General features: G+C 39.7%; 1 protein-coding gene across 1 annotated transcript in view; it reads left to right on the top strand.

The window, feature by feature from the left end:
• Nucleotides 1-17746, top strand: part of Stil (STIL centriolar assembly protein) — a 49472-nt gene extending 31726 nt beyond the window's left edge. Inside the window, exons 13-17 of the mRNA XM_038334222.1 lie at nucleotides 4274-4439; nucleotides 6607-6835; nucleotides 11833-12025; nucleotides 14217-14467; nucleotides 16938-17746. Of these exons, the coding sequence (XP_038190150.1) occupies nucleotides 4274-4439; nucleotides 6607-6835; nucleotides 11833-12025; nucleotides 14217-14467; nucleotides 16938-17706 (1608 nt within the window). The 3' untranslated portion in view covers nucleotides 17707-17746. The remainder of the gene's footprint in view (nucleotides 1-4273; nucleotides 4440-6606; nucleotides 6836-11832; nucleotides 12026-14216; nucleotides 14468-16937) is intronic.
• Nucleotides 17747-18202: the final 456 nt, after the last annotated feature.

Genomic DNA, 18202 nt, shown 5'->3' with positions numbered 1-18202 from the left:
CACAGAGATCCGCCTGCCTCTGCCTCCCGAGTACTGGGACTAAAGGCATACGCCACCACCGCCCAGCTTAAATGACTTTTTAAGTGTATGTGGATATATACCCACAGGAGTTTATGTGTACCATATGCATGCCTGTGCCAGAGGCGGCAGAGGGCATTGTATCCCCTGGAACTAGAGTTATAGGTGGTTGTGTGCCACCTGATACAGGTGCTGGGAGCCATCTCTCCAGCCCCAGCTTTTCAGTTTTGTTGTTGTTGTTGTTGTTTTGTTTTGTTTTAATTGTTTCATTTTTGAGTGCTGGGATTAAAGGTGTGCGCCCCACCACCACCACCCGGCCCAGCTTTTCTGTTTTTTAAATAGAGGTAAATTTTTGAGATTTACATAAATTTTTATTTTAATAAATCATTAAATACTAAACCAAAAATGTTAATATAGTTAAATAACTAATATTTTACATTGAAAATAATTATTATTTATTTTGTCATGTTTTAAAAAAAGGTTAATCAACCTAAAGAGATTCATTAAGCTATTTAAAAACATTAGCTACTTATACTGTATACTTACACTGTGAGCTATCATCTAGATTATCATTACACAAAATAGAAATTTTTCTGTAAGTACACATTATTTTCCTCATAATTTCTTTTTCCTTTTTTAAGGAATCTAGGTATGGGTGCACATGTGTGTGCATGCATATGGGGGCCTAGGGTCAGCCTTTCATGTTTTTCCTCAGGAGCTGCACACCTTGTGTTTACCATTATTATTAATTAGTACTGTTATTCTTAATGACCAAGAAGAACAAGAAATAGTTTGCATATGATAACAATTTCAGAGTAATACATATAGGAGTGGATTAAAGCCTTATGCAAATGTGTAAATGTTCATTGAAGGAACAGGAAACACACAGAAGAAACATGGAACTATGGATAATAGCTTCCTCTAGAAAGGATTTGAGATATCTCAGGAGGATAATAAGGTGACGAGTAAATATGTTTTGATGTTATTGATGCATATAACACAATGTAGCTGTTTAAAGTGTACAACTCAGTGGTTCTTTGTGTGTTTAAAATGTTTTTGAGACAGTCGCTCAGTGGGACCTAGGACTTAGGCTGTGAGTGAGCCTGAGGGTTCTGCCTGTCTCCACCTTCCCAGTGTTCCCATTACAGATGCACATCACATGTGACTCTTACTTGGGTGATTGGGATCAAGCTCAGGTCCTCATGTTTGCAGAGCAAGCACTTTACCAGCTAAGCTGCTTCCATTGTGAGTCCATAGAGAACTTTATTGTTTTGGGTCATTTTCTCAGAGTACACGTGGGCTTTCTAATTGTTTTGTTCTGTTCTGACAACACTTCCAACTTTGTTCTGTTGCAGTCAATGCACCAGTGGACATCCTGATACTCGTAGGTTGTTTTTTCTCCACTGTATTTAACTTTATGTATTTTTTACATTTTTTGCTTCTTTCGCTTACATACTTATACACAGCTGAGCCATCTTTCTAGCCCACTTACTTGCATCTTTTATTCACATTTTAACTGCATATATGCTAATAGCAATGTGCTGTAGATTCCTAGAAGAAAACTTAAAAATTTTTATTATGTGTGTGCACGGGCGCTTGTGTGTACATGTGTGCTTGTGTGTGTGTTCCTGTTGACCATGGTATGCAAGTACAGGAGTCGCTCTCTCCTTTCACCATTTGGTCTTGGAGAAGGTCATGAAGCTTGACAGCAAGCATCTTCACCCTGGGAGCCGTCTCCCTGGTTCTCCAGAAGTAAATTGTGAAGTCAAAAGAAATGTTTATCTAGAAAGTTCAGAGATACCCAGCCTCGGGCTAGAACTGTAGCTCAGAGGTGGGGCCCTTGCCCAGTCTACCAAAAGATACCTAAACTTGCCCCTCCTCTGGCATTCACAGTAGTTTTGGTGTGATACTGAATGGAGTGGCAAATGAACTGGATGGGCAGATTCCTTAGATTACAGTTCAGTTTCCAGCCAATGTAAGTTATGTAGCCATGGAAAAGCAACCTTATTGATAATTATATTAGTTCACTAAAACTAACTAGATTATTTAATCATAATTGTACCATTTATAGGAAAATAGAAAATCAAAATATTTAGGGAAAAAAACAAAAAGAATCAACAACAAAACAAATAAAAGGAAATGTTCCTCACTCCAGTATATATTCAAGAAAGTGAGAAGCCTTGTAGAAGTGTGCTGCTGTGGCGGCACAGCCAGGAGATGCAGGGGGAGGGGAATCAGGCTGGGACCCAGCCTGAGCGGTAGAGCGAGGCTAGGTCAGCTGGGACTACTTAGCAAGACACTATCTTAAAACAAGAAGACAAAATCAAAATAAAACAAAAAACTCTGTGCATAAATGTCCATAGCAATATCGTTCACAAGAGGCCAAATTGTAAACAGCCTGGTTATCCATCAGCTTGATAGATGGATAAACTCAGTGGTCATATCCATACAGTAGAATATTCAGCAGTCAGAAGCATTGATAAATGCTTAAAAGCTTTGTGTAAAGAGAAAGAAGCCAGACTCGAGTCTTAGTTCTATCTGTATGAAATGCCCAGAATCAGCAAAAGCAGAAAGCTAGGTGTGTTAGTGTGTGCAAAGGGCAGGAGAGAGAAGTGGTAAGGAATGACTGTGAATGACATAGAGACTTTTAGGGTTTGAAAATGTTCTGGAATTAATAGCAATTATTGTTTCATATTTTGTGAATATACTATAAACTTCAGAATTGGTAATTTCTAAGGTTCATAAATTACCTCTCTGTTTGAAAAGGAGGAGGGAAGACTTTTGGTGTTTGGAGCTCAGTTTTGCTACTTGTCAAAAATCTTTTTTTTAATGATATATTTATTTTTATTTTATGTTCATTGGTATTATACCAAAGTCTGTGTGAGGGTGTCAAATCCCCTAGAGCTGGAGTTACAGACAGTTGTGAGCTGCCATGTGAGTGCTGGGAATTGAACCTGGGTCCTCTGGAAAAGCAGACAGTGTTCTTAACCACTGAGCTATCTCTCCAGCCCCTTGTCATACAATCTCAACAGGTAACTGTAATGTTTCAAGTTTTTCACCTGTAAAATGAATTTTAATAGTATACCGTTGACCGAGCTTTCTGTCCCACCAGGTCCCACATCTGTTTAGTCCTGAATAAACATACAGAGGCCTACACTAAATATAAACTGATTGGCCTATTAGCTCAGGCTTCTTATTAACTTTAATAACTTATACTAGTCCATAATTCTTGTCTGTGTTAGCCACGTGGCTTGGTACCTTTTTCATCAGTGAGGCATTCTCATCTTGCTTGCTGTGTGATGACTGTGGACTGATTCTTTCCTCTTCCCAGAATTCTCCTGTTCTCATTACCCCGCCTCTACTTCCTGTTGGTCGCCTGCCTCTACTTCCTGCCTGGCTACTGGCCAATCAGCAGTTTATTAAACAAGTACAAGAAACAAATCTTTACAGGGTAAAACCATTGTCCCACAGCCATATACACTTCATGGAATTGTAAAATTCACATAAAATCTGTGGCATAGGGCTAGAGAGATGACTCAGCGGTTAGTAACCCTTGCTGCTCTTCTGAAGGACCCAGGTTCAATTCCTAGTAGCCACATGATGGCTCACAGCCATGTTAACTGCTTGTAACTGAAGCCTCAGGAAATCCAATGCTCTCTTCTGGTCTCCATGGACACCAGGCATGTAGGTGGTGCAGACAAAACACTTAAACAGCTAAAATAAATAACTTGTGGTACAAGTGTTTTGCAGACAAGAAAGAACCAGTCAGTGTCAGCTCTTGTTTGTTACTATTCTGTTTCAATGTGGCCAAACATGAGAACTTTTGACTAAACTTCATAGAAAGCATCTTGTGAAATATGCTCAGTATTTGGTGCATGAAGCTCAGGGTATGCCTCCGTCTCCATTCTTACTTGATGTATAATGAAATAGGAATAAAATGCATTGATTTGAAGTATTTGACTAAAAAGTATGATTTGAAGCCATTCAGACTTTTCTGTGTGTGTCAATTTATGAATACTAATCTAACCACCTGTGTGTTTTACTTTTAAATTTATATCAGTGAAAGTGGCTTAGGAACTACGATAATGGCTGTGTGCACTGAATAAGTCTGTGCTATGATTTAATTGTATTGTTAGAAAATGTAAGTTAAAAATCATCTCTAATAACTAGAGTATTTGAAATTTGTTGCTAAACTCTTCCACCAGTTTTGTTGATTTCTTCGTTGTCTGTTTATGCATGTATTTAATTGATACAGATTCAGCGCTTATTAGAAGCCCAGTCTCTAAATTCTGGCTCCCCTAAGACCACCACTGTGGAAGACACTGTGAAAGCGGCAAGACAAGTGGAGCTGGTTTCCATGGAGGCACAGTCTTCGCCTGGCTTGCACACGAGAAAAAGTGTAAGCATCGCTGTGGGCACAGGTAACTTTAGTCTTTAATGCTTCTCACGTTTGCCTTTGGAAAGAAAGCCATGGAGGAGGGGATGAGGAGATGCTTAGTACGGTGCCTGCCGTAGAACCATAAGGATATGAGTTCAGCCCCCAAGTAAAAAGCCAGGTGCAGTAATTACATCTGTAATCCTAGTCCTGGGGAGGCTGAGACAGGAGGACCCCTGGGGCTCTCTGGCTGACGAGTCTTGCCCAGCCCGTGAACTGTAGGTTCAGTTCTCAAAATACAGGGTGGAGAGTGGTGGAGAAGGACACCTGACAGGGACCTCTGCTATCCATATGTATTTGTACATATGTGTTCACACCTGCATACACACATGTCCACACTCACATATACCAAAGGGGAGAAAGTGTAGTGTTTTTCTGTCTTATAAACTTTTTGGTTGGTTTGGTTTTGGTTTTTTCAAGACAGAATTTCTTTGTGTATCCCTGGCTGTCTTGGAACACTCTGTAGACCAGGCTGGCCTCAAACTCGCAGATATTCACCTGGCTCTACCTCCCAAGTGCTGGGATTAAAGGCATGCACAACCACTGCCCAGTTCTAAAACAAATTAATAGTCATTTGAACTAAGAGACTTTTAGAAGCTTATTTATTTTTTGTATACTTAATCTAAAGGTAATAGAATAAGCAGGACCTAGTGCAACTTTTTAAAATGCTTTTTTCCAAAAAAAAATATGAGTACAAAGTTAATCCTTGATCTTAATGATTTATCTCATAAAGTCACTCAGAGTGGAAAATGTTTTCATGGTGGTACATGCCCATAGTCCTAGTGCTGTGGAGAGTCTTGAGTTTGTGGCCAGGTTGGACTCTGTACTTTGTATCAAAAATAAAAGGAAAGGAAAGGAAGAAACCATTTCAACTTACATTTTTTTTATTTCTTGAAACCATTGCATTAAAAGTTACATGTATCATGGTACAAAAGATTATTTGAGGTAGTGTACAGATGAGCATCTTATTTTTGTAAATCTATTTTTTTTATTTATGTGTATGACTTTTTTTTACCTGTGTGTATATATGTATGTTCGCCAGCTAGATGTCTGATGCTGGCAGGGGTCAGAAGAGGTCGTTAAATCCTGTGGAACTGGAGTTAAGGATGGTTGTGAATCACCATATGAGTGCTGGGAACCAGTCCCGTGTCTTCTGCAAGAACAAGTGCCCTTAACCAGTGAGCCTGTTTTCTAGCCCTAATTAATTTTTCTTATGTGTAATAGAAAAGGAATGACTAGCATACCAAACCTGTGACTTCACAGAAATAGTGAAGCCAGGCAAAAATAAAGTGAGTTTATGTAACAAAGTATAAATGAATAGTATGTAGGTTGGCTCGGAAAGCATGTACAAATGGCTCATTATGTTAGAGAAGCACTGGGTGTTTGTTTTTGGTTTAAGCATGTATGTGTTTTATGTGCATGTGTGCACGTGTGTGTACAGGTGTGCTGAACCTTGTGGGCATAGATGCCAGAAGTTGACAGCAGTCTGTCCTCTCATTTGCTTCTCTGCTTTATTTTTTGAGACAGAGTCTTTCTTAGACCCGAAACTTGCCGTTTCAGGTAGGCTGCTGGCCAGCAGGTGGCATTTACATGGGTATTCAGGATCCAAATTCAGGTCCTTGTGCAAGCAGTTCACACACTGATCTGTCTCCTTATCCCCAAAGCACTTGATTTTTAAATACCTGCCTGCCAGTGTGTGCCTTGTACACCTCTAGCACAGTTTCTTAGCACACTCTACTTAGGGTCAAACCAGAAAACCTGTGAATTTACAGATCTTTCTTCTGCATGTGTACTCTTTTCTCCTGAGGTATTTCCATTTTACTTTGAGACAGACTACCACTAATGTAACCCACATTGGCCTTGAACTTGCTACATAGACCAGGCTGCCCTCCATCCAAGATCCTCCTGCCTCAGCTTCTTGAGTGCAGAGAGAGACTCCTCTCGAGCAAGCAGGATACAGGATATTCCCTTTCCCTTTGCCACTGGTTTTCTCTCTTCCTGCCTTTTACCTCTTTCTCTTTGTGGCATTTCTTTTTAATGTAATTTGAAAGAGTGTAATTTTGTTAAGATAACTAGATAGTCTTTACAAGCTTTTACATTTATTTTTTCTAGTTGAATCTTTGTTCTAGTATCTGAACTCATTTGACCTCCAGGTGCTAGCTTGTTTTGGAATGCAGACGGTAATCATCAGGAGCCCCACTCACAGCTAAAGCAAGATGACACCAAGATTTCCAGTGAGGACATGAACTTTTCTGTTGATATTAATAATGAAGCGGCAAGTCCTCCTGGTAGCGCATCTTCATTAAAAGCAGTTGACATTCCCAGTTTTGAAGAAAGCACCGTTGCTGTGGAAGAGTTTAATCATCTGCTTCCTGAATCTAAGTAAGAGCCTTTCATTAACTGTTTCACCCTACACACACACACACACACACACACACACATATTTCTTTTTTGCAGTGCTAAGGATTGAATATATTTTATATTTGGGGGTTGTGTGTATTTTTTTGGGGGCGGGGTTGGTTGTTTTTTGTTTGAGACTGGGTCCCTATGTAACCCTGGCTGTCCTGGACCTCATTATGTATAGACTGGCCTTGAACTCACAGAGATCTACCTATATCTGCCTCCTGAGTGCTGGGATTAAAGGTCCATGCCCCTTTGCCTAGCTTAGGATGGGATTTCTACACTTATATACATAGTATAGAATACATAAATCTGGCAATCAAAATTATGACCTCATATACTTTTTGTGGTGAAAACGTTTAAAATGTGCTCTGTAATTCTGAAATACAGAAATCACTATTATTTATTTTAGTCACCAATGTGTACATTTTCTTCCTCTTTGAGAGATTCATATATTTACTGTATTTTCATTAATGTCTGTGTAATAAGTGTCAGTATAATAGAGAATTTTCAACTTTCTTCAACTATATTCAGCATCTGGACATATTAATCTGAATGAATCACAACATCCAAAGAAAGCTTCAGCATTCTCTGTACTCAGACCTTACCTCAGAGAGTCTGATAATACAGGGTTCCAAGTGGCAGTGCAATTATATTTGAAAGTGACAACTCAATACTTACATATAAAATATCATTTTATATGTTTGCTTCAAAATAATAAATGAACTGACTAAATACAGAAACAAAACAGAATTGATAAGATGGTAATTTTTGCTGGTTTTGTTTTGTTTTGTTTTTCAAGACAGGGTTTCTCTGTGTAACAGTCCTGGGTGTCCTGGAACTCACTTTGTAGACCAGGCTGGCCTTGAACTCACTGAGATCCACCTGCCTCTGCCTGCTGAGTTCTAGAATTAAAGGCATGCACCAACACCAAGGGCTAAAATGGTAAATTTCAAAACACTGTATATAGTGTTAAACAATTTTCACTTATTTGAAGTTTTTCCATTATGAAATTTTCTACTAAATTAGAGAAATTTAGATACTCAGTAAATTTGGCAAAATATAGCAAGTGTTCTTTGAAATAGCATGGGACAAGCAGCAGATTTTTTTTCACGTTAAAAGCCTTGTGATACTAATTAGTATTCTAAACTATTGATTATGTAATAGTTAAATCCATGAATATGTACTTCTAAAAAGCTAAGAGAAATGTGTTTTTATTTTATAACACTGTTTTAAATCAAAGGTTTTAAATTAAAGGTTCATATGAGTAGCGGTTTATTTAAAAACCTTTTGCATACATCTCCCCCGCAAAATTGAATTCCTGGGTCATATTTATTTCTCTGTCTTTAACATAATATCTCCCCATATTAGTAATTCATTCGTTTATTCAGTTCAGCTGACCTAGAACTTGATATGTAGCACAAGTTGGCTTTGAACTCGTGATCCTCCTGTCTCAGCCTCCTGAGGGTTGGGATTATAGGTATACACTACCACGTCCAACTCATGTTAGCTTCTAAATAAATGTTTCCTGACAGAAAAAGCCCCAAGTCTGTATACATTTTATTTCAAAAAATGTTAGAAACTCAAAGAATGAACCGTGATTTACCTTTTATCTGTCTTGAATTAATTCTCTTTTTTAATTAATTAATTTTTATAAGTGAATGTTTTACCTGCATGTATGTATGTGCATCATATGCTTGCAGAGGTTAGAAGGGGCATCGAATCCTTGTAGACAGACGTTTCTGTCCCACCTGGTCCCACAGCTGTTCAATCCTGAATAAACACACAGAGGCTTATATTAATTATAAACTGTTTCCCTATTGCTCAGGCTTATTACTAACTAGCCCTTGCAACTTAAATTAACCCATAACATTTATTTATTTTGGTTTTTAGAGACAAGGTTTCTCTGTAGCTTTGGAACCTATCCTGGAACTAGCTTTTGTAGACCAGACTGGCCTCGGACTCACAAAGATCCGCCTGCCTCTGCCTCCTGAGTGCTGGGATTAAAGGCGTGTGCCACCATGCCCAGCTTAACCCATAATTCTTATTTGTGTTTAGCCACATGGCTTGGTACCTTTTCTTGTGAGGTATTCTCTCGCTGCTTCTGCGTCTGGCCAGTGACTGCCTCTCTCCCTTTCCTCTTCCCAGAATTCTCCTAGTCTAGTTGTCCCGCCTATATTTCTTGTCTGGCTACTGGCCAAGCAGTGTTTTATTACCTATATGAGTGACAAATCTTTACAGTGTACAAGAGCATTATCAGCAGGTCCTCTGGAATTTAAGCTACAGATGATTGTGAGCTGTCGTGTGGGTGCTGGGAACCAAACCCAGGTCTTCCAGGGAAGAGCAGCCAGTGCTCTTAACCACTAACCTATCTCTCCAGCCCCTTCTTTTACTTAATTCTGTAACTAATACTGAATACTTTCTAGATTGGAAATCTGAAAATCTCCAATCCTTTGATAGTTTCTAACTTCAGAAAAGGAACTAATTTAACTGATAGTCTGAGGCTAATTGCTTTTTCAGAACAATTAATCAGCTTTATTGATTGTAACACCTAACAAGATGTAGATCTAGTCCCCTTTTTTCAGCATATAATATATTGATTTAGAATCAATACTATCTCTAGGCCAAATATGGTGGCACTTAGAATAGGAGGCAAGACAGTCATGAGAACAGGCCAGCACAAACTAAATAGAAAGACCCTGTCCTAAAAAGAAATCATTTCCAGCTCCGTGCACAGTGGACTTGTGTTTCTCTGCACCCTGGCTGACTGCTGGCTTGTGCTGTGGCTTTCGCTGCTGAGTATTCATTGGTGGCACTTAGCTCCCTGTGCTCTGGGCCCCCTTGAACATCTGCTTGATCGGTCTGTGTGGTGTTGGAGCAGTCTCTGAAGATAAGTTTGTTGGCTGTGCAGCTTAATTGGTTATTGATTACTCTTTCCCAATGGAAAGTGACGGTATACGGCATCTATTTACAGCAGTTCTATGAAGCCATGCTTCGGGTGCTTTTGGATGCACTAACATATTTTTAACGTTACATTTTTGTTTTCATCTTACATTTTTTGAGGTTTAAAGTTTTTCCATGTCATTTTTTCCAGCTTTTATTTTTATTTACTAGTTTTGACACCCAGCTAAATCTTTTTAAATTCTTGAGCACACAGTGTAGCCCATTGATTATGAGCACACTCTGGTTTGAGCAGAATAGTTGATACTATAGAAGACAGAATCTTCAACTTTTTTTTTTTAGACAGGTTTCTCTGTGTAGCCCTGGCTATCCTGGAACTTAATTTATAGACCAGATTGGCCTTGAGCTCAGAGATCCACTGGGATTAAAGGTATGAACTACCATGCCCAACATATCCTCAACATGTTTAAGAGTTGAGTCTTTTGATTTTTAATGGTCAGTGCTGAGAACACCACTGCACATAAACATATAATATAAAATGACAAATATATTTAGGGCCATTTCAAAATCAACTCTTCAACACAATACAATCCAAAAATATACTAATTTAATACTTACACGTTGAAGAAGGATAATAAGAAAAGTCTTTGTTTAAACCATTATGTTTCTATAGGAACAGAAAACCTTGTATATACAATACAAACACTGTAGTTTATGACATACAGTAATCTTGGGTCTGAGCCACAGCATTTCAACAGCTTCCATTGAAGTAACAAGGTGTGACGAGTGTGCACAATGCAAAGTGTGTGTGATGTGTCCAGAACAAAGACCTAAGTGAGGTCACATGATAGACAATGGGCAAACACTGCCAGAAACAACTCTGATTTTATCTTGGGATGGTTGTTAGCCACCTGGAACTCAAGATTCTCTTGTTTCTGTCTCCTATGGGACAGGACTACACCCATGGGGGTTGGAGAGATGGCTGAGAATTTAAAAATTCTTACTGCTTTCTCAAGGATCTGAATTTGGTTCCCAGCACCCATGTCAGGCAGTTCACAAGGGTCTGTAACTCCAGCCACAGGAGGATCCAGTGGTGGCTCTCACGTCCACAGGTGCCCATACACACATGCACATACCAATACACACATATACACGTAATGTAAAAATAACTCTTTGGTGTCTCAGGAGTTAAGAACACTAACTGAACTTGCAAAGACCCTGGTTTTTTTCCTAGCTCAGACATCTAACAATATCTAGAATTCTAGTTCCTTGGGCTTTACCTCCTCTGGCCCCCTTGAACCCCTGCATGTACATGGTGCATATAAACTCACAAAGACATACAAACACAATTAAATAATTAAAAGTTCCAGTCCTGTGCCACCATATCTAGCTGCTTTTTTCTGTTTTCTGCAAGAGCCACAGGCTAGTGTGCTAACAAGAAATGAGCTTATAATGCTTCTTCCAGACATTTTATTTTTTTAATTTTGAAGGTGATAAATGCTCTAAATAAAGTTAAAGCATAAAGAAGAAATGCTATCAACTAAATAATGTGATTAATAATTGTGGTGTGTGAACCTTGAGTTGACAAGGATCAATTTTATTTTAAAGTTCGAAGTGAGCAAATTATATATTTAAAATGTTTAGATATACTAAAAGGTTTTGCTGCATCTAATGTAGAAGATATCACCTTGTTTCTGGCCTTCAATGAAAGTCATCTTAATTGGGACAACATAACTTAATAAATTGGTAACAGGTAACTTAATAAAACAGTACTGTGGTCTGGTTTATGAGAAGCCTGTCAAGACGATATTTATTTGCCTTGCTAAGAATTGAATATACAGCTGGGCAGTGGTAGGAGTGGTGGCACACACCTTTAATCCCAGCACCCAGGAGGCAGAGGCAGGCAGATCTCTGGGTTTGAGGCCAGTCTGGTCTACAGTGCAAGTTCCAAGACAGCCAGAGCTACACAGAGAAACCCTGTCTCAAAAAAACAAACAAATGAACAAACACAAAAGTTCAATATACAAACCAAGTGCTGCTTAGGTCTTACTACTTTCTTCCCTACGCGTCCTTTCCAGCAATACTTCAGAGCAGAGCAAAGAACCTGATGTGCCTGTGTTCTTCCCAAATGCTTTGCTGGCCGAGAGTGTGAGCATGTGCTTACAGACTGAGCCAACAGAGGGAGCCAGTAGCAGCGCTGACTCACCACCAGAAGGACCGAAAATTGAGCCTGACTTTCTAGATAACCAGAAAATTTACCAGGACTTGTTGGTAAGTGTAGCCCATTTCATCTTTTGTGAGGTGGCTATTTAATAGAGGAAATACTCGTTAAGCTTTTCCTAGGTTTAAATTGATTGAAACCTTGAAATAGAATCACTTTAGACATATTTAACAATATGTAATTTTTCAGCTTTTCATAAATTTTGATAACTATAAGCTTTGTAGTCATTAGATACTTAGAAAAAAAAGCAATATTTATTTTAAAAATATGTGTTACTATTCTGCTAAATTCCTTCTATAGTTGGAAGTAGGGGATAAACGACAAGCAACTTAAGTTCGTGAGGAATTTGAAAATAGTGGAATATTTATGATACTATTAACTAATTTTAGTTCAGGTAAGCAGATAATTAATAAAAATTTAGCTTAGTTTAAGAAAGGAGACTAAGCTAAGTAGGTATTCTAGCAGTGTAGTCTGTGCCTTTGAGAACAGAGGGGAAATTCTAACAGGGACACCAGTGACAAGCGTGATGGGTTGAGAAGTATAGTAAAGCAAAACAGAATAAATAGATCTTTTTAGCTAACTTAGAAGGTGAGTGGGTTCTTTTTTCTTTTCTTTCTTTTTTTGTTTTTTGTTTTGTTTTTCGAGACAGGGTTTCTCTGTGTGTAACAGCTCTGGCTATCCTAGAACTCACTTTGTAGACTAGACTGGCCTCAAACTCACAGAGATTCACCTGTCTCTACGTCCCGAGTACTGGGATTAAAGGCGCACACCGCCACCACCCGGCTGTGAGTGGGTTCTGAAGGTTCACTCCCAGCTGGGAGACTTGGAATGTTTTGTTTCCCTGTTTGCAGCTGATGATTAGGTAACATATATGAGTGAAGTTCTGCATAGTCATCAGCACACTGTATGTGATGTTTGCCCGCTGGGTCCTAAACTAGTGCTAGCTGTATGCTAGCTCGAATGTCATGAATTCAGGGTACCTTAAGTCACTGGTGTTTTATAAAATGTGAAAAAGAGCCTAACTGCAAAATCAACAAGAAAGTCTGTCTTATAACCTGAAGAGGCATATTGCCAACTTGCAAGTGCGTGATTTAAGTATATTAGAAAATTTTTTATTTTGCCTTTTTGTTTTATTGTAAATTTTGAGGCCAGAGGACAGGGTTTTACTATATTCTGCAAGATGACCTTGATCTTGTGACTCCTGTCTCAGCTTCCTGAAGACAGATTATAGGTGTCAACTCCTAGACTTGTTATTTGTTAATAATTTTTTACTTCATTCTTTAAGAATTTTATACAAACCAAGTGTGGTGGTGCACTCCTTTAATCCCAGCACTTGGAAGGCAAGAGTCCAGTGGATCTCTTTGAGTTTTTGGCTAGCCTGGTCTATATAGTGAGTTCCAGGATAGCCAGAGTTATATAGTTGTCTCAAAAAATCAAAATAAATAGGGGCTGGAGAGATGGCTCAGTGGTTAAGAGCACCGCCTGCTCTTCCAAAGGTCCTGAGTTCATTTCCCAGCAACTGCATGGTGGCTCACAACCATCTGTAATGAGATCTGGCGCCCTCTTCTGGCATGGAGGCAGAATGTTGTATACATAATAAATAAATAAACCTTTAAAAAAATCAAAATAAATAAATAACTTCATATAGGTTTCATGTTCATCCCTCACTCCCGTCTTCATGGTTGGCTTTTAAGTGGATCTCCTCTTTCCTGTAAGATCGGACAAAATCATTAGGATGGGCTCCTATTTAAAAGTAAACAAAAAGCCAGCTGCTGTGGTGGCTTATTCTTGTAATCCCAGCACTCAGTGGGCAGAGGGGGTAGATCTCTATGAGCTCAAGGTCCGCCTTGAAATTTTGTCTCAAAAAAAAAAAAGGAAGGAAGAAAGAAAAGACAAAGAAACTTGTATAATTGCAAGTATACTAGACACTTTATAGAAATTGACAAGATAATATTTAGCCTTCCTTGTGGCATTATCCTAAAATCTTAAGGTTGAGGGCTAGAAAGGGGGCTTGGCAGTTGAGAAAGCTTGCTCTCTGAGAGGACTGGAGGTTGGTTCCCAGCACCACCAGGTCAGGAGGCTCATACCCACTGACAGTCCACCTTTGAAGGCGCCCATGCGCACACAGACATACATATAAATTAATGAGTAAATTATTTTTTAAAAGACCTTAAGATTGTTAGTGATTTTTAAATTTTTTAGTTTTTATCCTTTTAATTTTTATTCTTTTTCTTTCCACAGGGTAAAGTGAACCACCTACTAAATAACTCCTCCCAAGAAATTGACCAACCACCTACCAAAGCAGTAGTTATCAACCATGAATGCACCAAGACCCAAAATACTCACCATGTAAGAAAAAAAAAGCACAATTCAGGACTGGTAGACAGAGACTGTGTGCTCAGTGCAACTATTAAACAGCTAAGGAGCCTGGGAGTGAAAATTGATTCCCCCACCAAAGTGAAGAAAAATGCCCAGAAAGTGGACCATGCCAGGTAACTTGAGTTTTAAAGGATGAATGCATGTGTTTCCGCAGTCCTGGAGGGCGTGTGCTGCCCCTCGGTCCGCTGGTTTGTCATATGTTGAGAGCCCGCTATACTGGAATGCAAATATCATCTTTATATTTTCCAGTCTTCTAGTGGGATGAGGTGACATAGAAAAGTCACTTGAGGATGGTTGCTCTATTGATTTATTCTTTTAGTGCTATCTTTCCTAGATAAAGTTGTCAGCAGAATACTGGAAAAGAGAAGTGAGTTTTATTGGCAGTCTGAAAGTCTCCCTGGAGGTAGTGGAGATGCGCCAGTTCCCGGTGTTCAGCCGTACACACTGCTGGTAGAAAGCATGGGCATTCCTTTGGCAGTGTGCAGTCAACTGTTAGACACTTCTGTCTAGATTCTGCTTTACCAGAGACAACCTCAGCATATACACACCTGTTAAAAAGAGGTTATGTAGCGGGTTTTCTCTTGGGCCACCAACCAGCCCCCAAATCATGGCACGGAGACTTATTAGTTATGAATGCTCGGCCTTATCCTTGTCCCATTCGCTCTTATAACTTAAGTTAAAATTAACCTGTTTCTCTTCATCTGCATTTTGCCTCGGGACTTTTTACCTTTCATTCTGTTTGTCCTACTCCATGTCTGACTGGAGCTGCCTGGTTGACTGACCCTGTGGGTCTCCCTTTCTTTCTCCCTCATTCTCTCCTCCTACTTATTCCCTCTGTCCACCAGCCCCACCTGTTCAGCTTTTTATTAGAACAGTCAGGTGCCTCAGCCAGGCAAGGTAAAACAGCAACACACCTTCACGTGGTTAAACAAATGTAACACAGCTTTGCCTAATTAAAGCAATATTCCACAACAAGGATGAAATCTGGAAATTAATAAATAAGCTAGTAAATTTTCTGATAATTACTTTTGTTGCTAGAAAACTAACAAAAATTTCCTAGTTTAAAAAACAAGTGGTTTTTTTGTTTTTTTTTTTTTTTTTGTTGTTGTTGTTTTTAAAGCAGTATGGGGCAATATAAGATAAAATACAAAAGCTCCTGTTCCCTCAGACTCTTCAGTCTGTATCATTCATGGTTACTTTAAGCATTTATTTTGTATTCTTCTAGAACAGATATTTAGGTGAGGGCTGGGAACTGAACTGGGTCCCTGGAAGAGCAGCAAATGCTCTGACCACTGACCCATCTTCCAGCCCCTTTCTCATGTTTTTGATAGCTGTATAATACTCTGTTTTGCACATGTACTGTAAGATACTGAACCTTCATCCTTTCTCACTGGACTTTTAGGTCAAATCTTCTGTACAATTTAAATCGATACTAAATAAATATCATTCTGCAAGTACTTGTTCAAATTAAAGTTATAATAATAGATGTCTTACCATTGCTTGCCAAATATTTATATTTATTTTAATACTTGTCAGTATTACAGGAGAATGAAGCTAACATTTTTGAAGGTTTTCATTTTTTAAAAAAATACATTTATTTACTTATTTTTATTTATTTATTTGCTCATTTTCTATCCCCCCCCCCCCCCCCCGTGTGTGTGTTTGTGTGTGCTGGTGTGTATGTGACCAGGGAACAGCTTGGAGTCAGTTCTCTTCTTCCGCCGTGTGGTCATTAGGTTCAGCAGTAAGTGCCTTCACCAAGGGAGCCATCTCAGAAACCCTGACAGTTTTATTTCTGGACATCTGTGACCATGTTTTCACATTTTCTCCAGTTCTAGGAGATCCAGTGCTCTCTTCTGGCCTAGAGTACCAGGCACAATGTGATACACATATATACTCACAGACAAAACATTCATACACATAAAATTAAAATAAATCTTTAAGGAAAAAAGCATGAGAAAAAAACTACATATACCCTTTGGAATCCACAAGTTTCCCATGCTTTCTATGCACAGCTGTGTTTATTTGAGCAACTCATTATGCAGCCCAGGTTCATTGTTCTCTTGCCTCAGCCTCTTCCTGATTACAGGCATGATTAATACCCCATTAGTGGGTAACTATTAGATAATGTAATAATGTATTTTCTCACTCTCTTTCTTTTCTTTGTTTCTTTCTTTCTGTTTTTGCCTTCTGTTTTGTTATACTTTTTGACAGGTTTTTCTGTAGCCCAATCTTGAACTGATTATCCCACCTCAGCTCCCCGAGGTCTGGGATAGCAGGCCTGCAGCACCACACCTGGCTTGGTAATGCGTTCATGATAGTCATCCTCTGTGCATGCTGTCAGTGTAAAACACTGAACTGGCCAGCCAGTAGTCTGCATTCAGTCTGTGAATAGGGGTTACCTCCCAGTTATAATGAGTACCCTGAATGTGTGTCTGTCTGCCCATGAGGACTTAAGTCTGGGTAGCCAGTAAAAAAGCCCCAGTAAGCTTAAAGCTGAAACCTTTGTTACTTTTGCAGAATGAAACTCTTGCTACTTAAAATAATAAGGTTAAAAGCTGCCTTACTCTTTGTGTCTTGCAGTGTTCTGGCATGCATCAGCCCGGAAGCAGTGATCTCTGGATTAAACTACATGTCATTTGCTAATGTTGGCATGAGCGGCTTCAGCCCCGCTGGCGTGGATTTGAGCATGGAGGCAAATGCAATAGCTCTGAAATACTTGAATGAAAATCAGCTGTCGCAACTGTCTCTCGCGCGATCAAACCAAAATAACTGTGACCCATCTTTTGGCCTTCTACATATGAATTCAGACAAAAGCAAGGTTGGCCTTAGCTTAGTTTCACCAAGCAACATGTCATTTGCAACCAAGAAGTACATGAAGAGATATGGGCTCTTAGGAAGCAACGACAGCAGTGAGGATGAAGAGTCCTCCGGCCACACAGACAGTGAGGTGGATCCTGCATGCAGACCTGCGCAGTTTGGCCATCAGAAAGCGTCTTCCCAGAATGCCTGTGAAATAGCTCAGTGTTCTGACTGTGGCTCTGAGGACACGCACCCAGATATGCCAGTGTTGAGAAATATCACAAATGAGGCTGTGCAGCCAAGAGCAGTGGAGCAGCTGAGTGAAGACCCTGCTTTTTCATTCAGGAATCTTAAGCCCGATGCTGCAGTGAGCCTGCGGACTGGAAAGGCAGAGTTTACTCGACATCCTGAGAAGGAAAACGAAAGTGACATTGCAGTTTTTCCTGGGACCTTGCAGCCTCCTGGGACCTTAAAGCACCTGAGTAGTATGAATTCAGTGGGCACCTTCTTAGATGTGAAGCGTCTCAGGCAGTTACCGAAGTTATTTTAGCTCTGCCCCTCCTTTGTGATGTGAGGACTAGGTGTGTATTGACAGCACTTAAGAAAGCCAGACCTTTGGGATCTCTTTTGCTTGTTTGTTTGTTTGTTTGTTTGTTTTTCAAGACAGGGTTTCTCTGCGTAGCCCTGGCTGTCCTGGAACTTGCTCTGTAGACCAAACTGGCCTCAGACTTAGAGGTCCATCTGCCTCTGCCTCCCCAGTGCTGGGTAGGGTTAGAGGCGTGCACCACTGGCCGTGACCTTTGGGGCTTCTAATAACTGTAAGAGCGAGTCCCGTTAGCAGCTGATTATAGTGGCATTTATAGGACCCAGTTATGAAATGGCTGCTTAGCGGGAAGGCTGGGCTCCTTCTGTGTCACCGAGCCTAAAACAAGTAAAAATAACCCTAAGATCAGGTATTGCAGCAAATCAAGTTCAAATGTACCCCCTGTACCCCAGGCCCTCCCGTGTACTAATGGGCTCTGTTACTGAGCCCCACCTCTGAGCTA

Source organism: Arvicola amphibius, chromosome 6, assembly GCF_903992535.2.
Source record: "Arvicola amphibius chromosome 6, mArvAmp1.2, whole genome shotgun sequence".
NCBI classification, from domain to species: Eukaryota; Metazoa; Chordata; class Mammalia; order Rodentia; family Cricetidae; genus Arvicola; species Arvicola amphibius.
The sequence above is the reverse complement of the archived record's forward strand: the minus strand, read 5'-3'. Positions and strand labels throughout refer to the sequence as shown.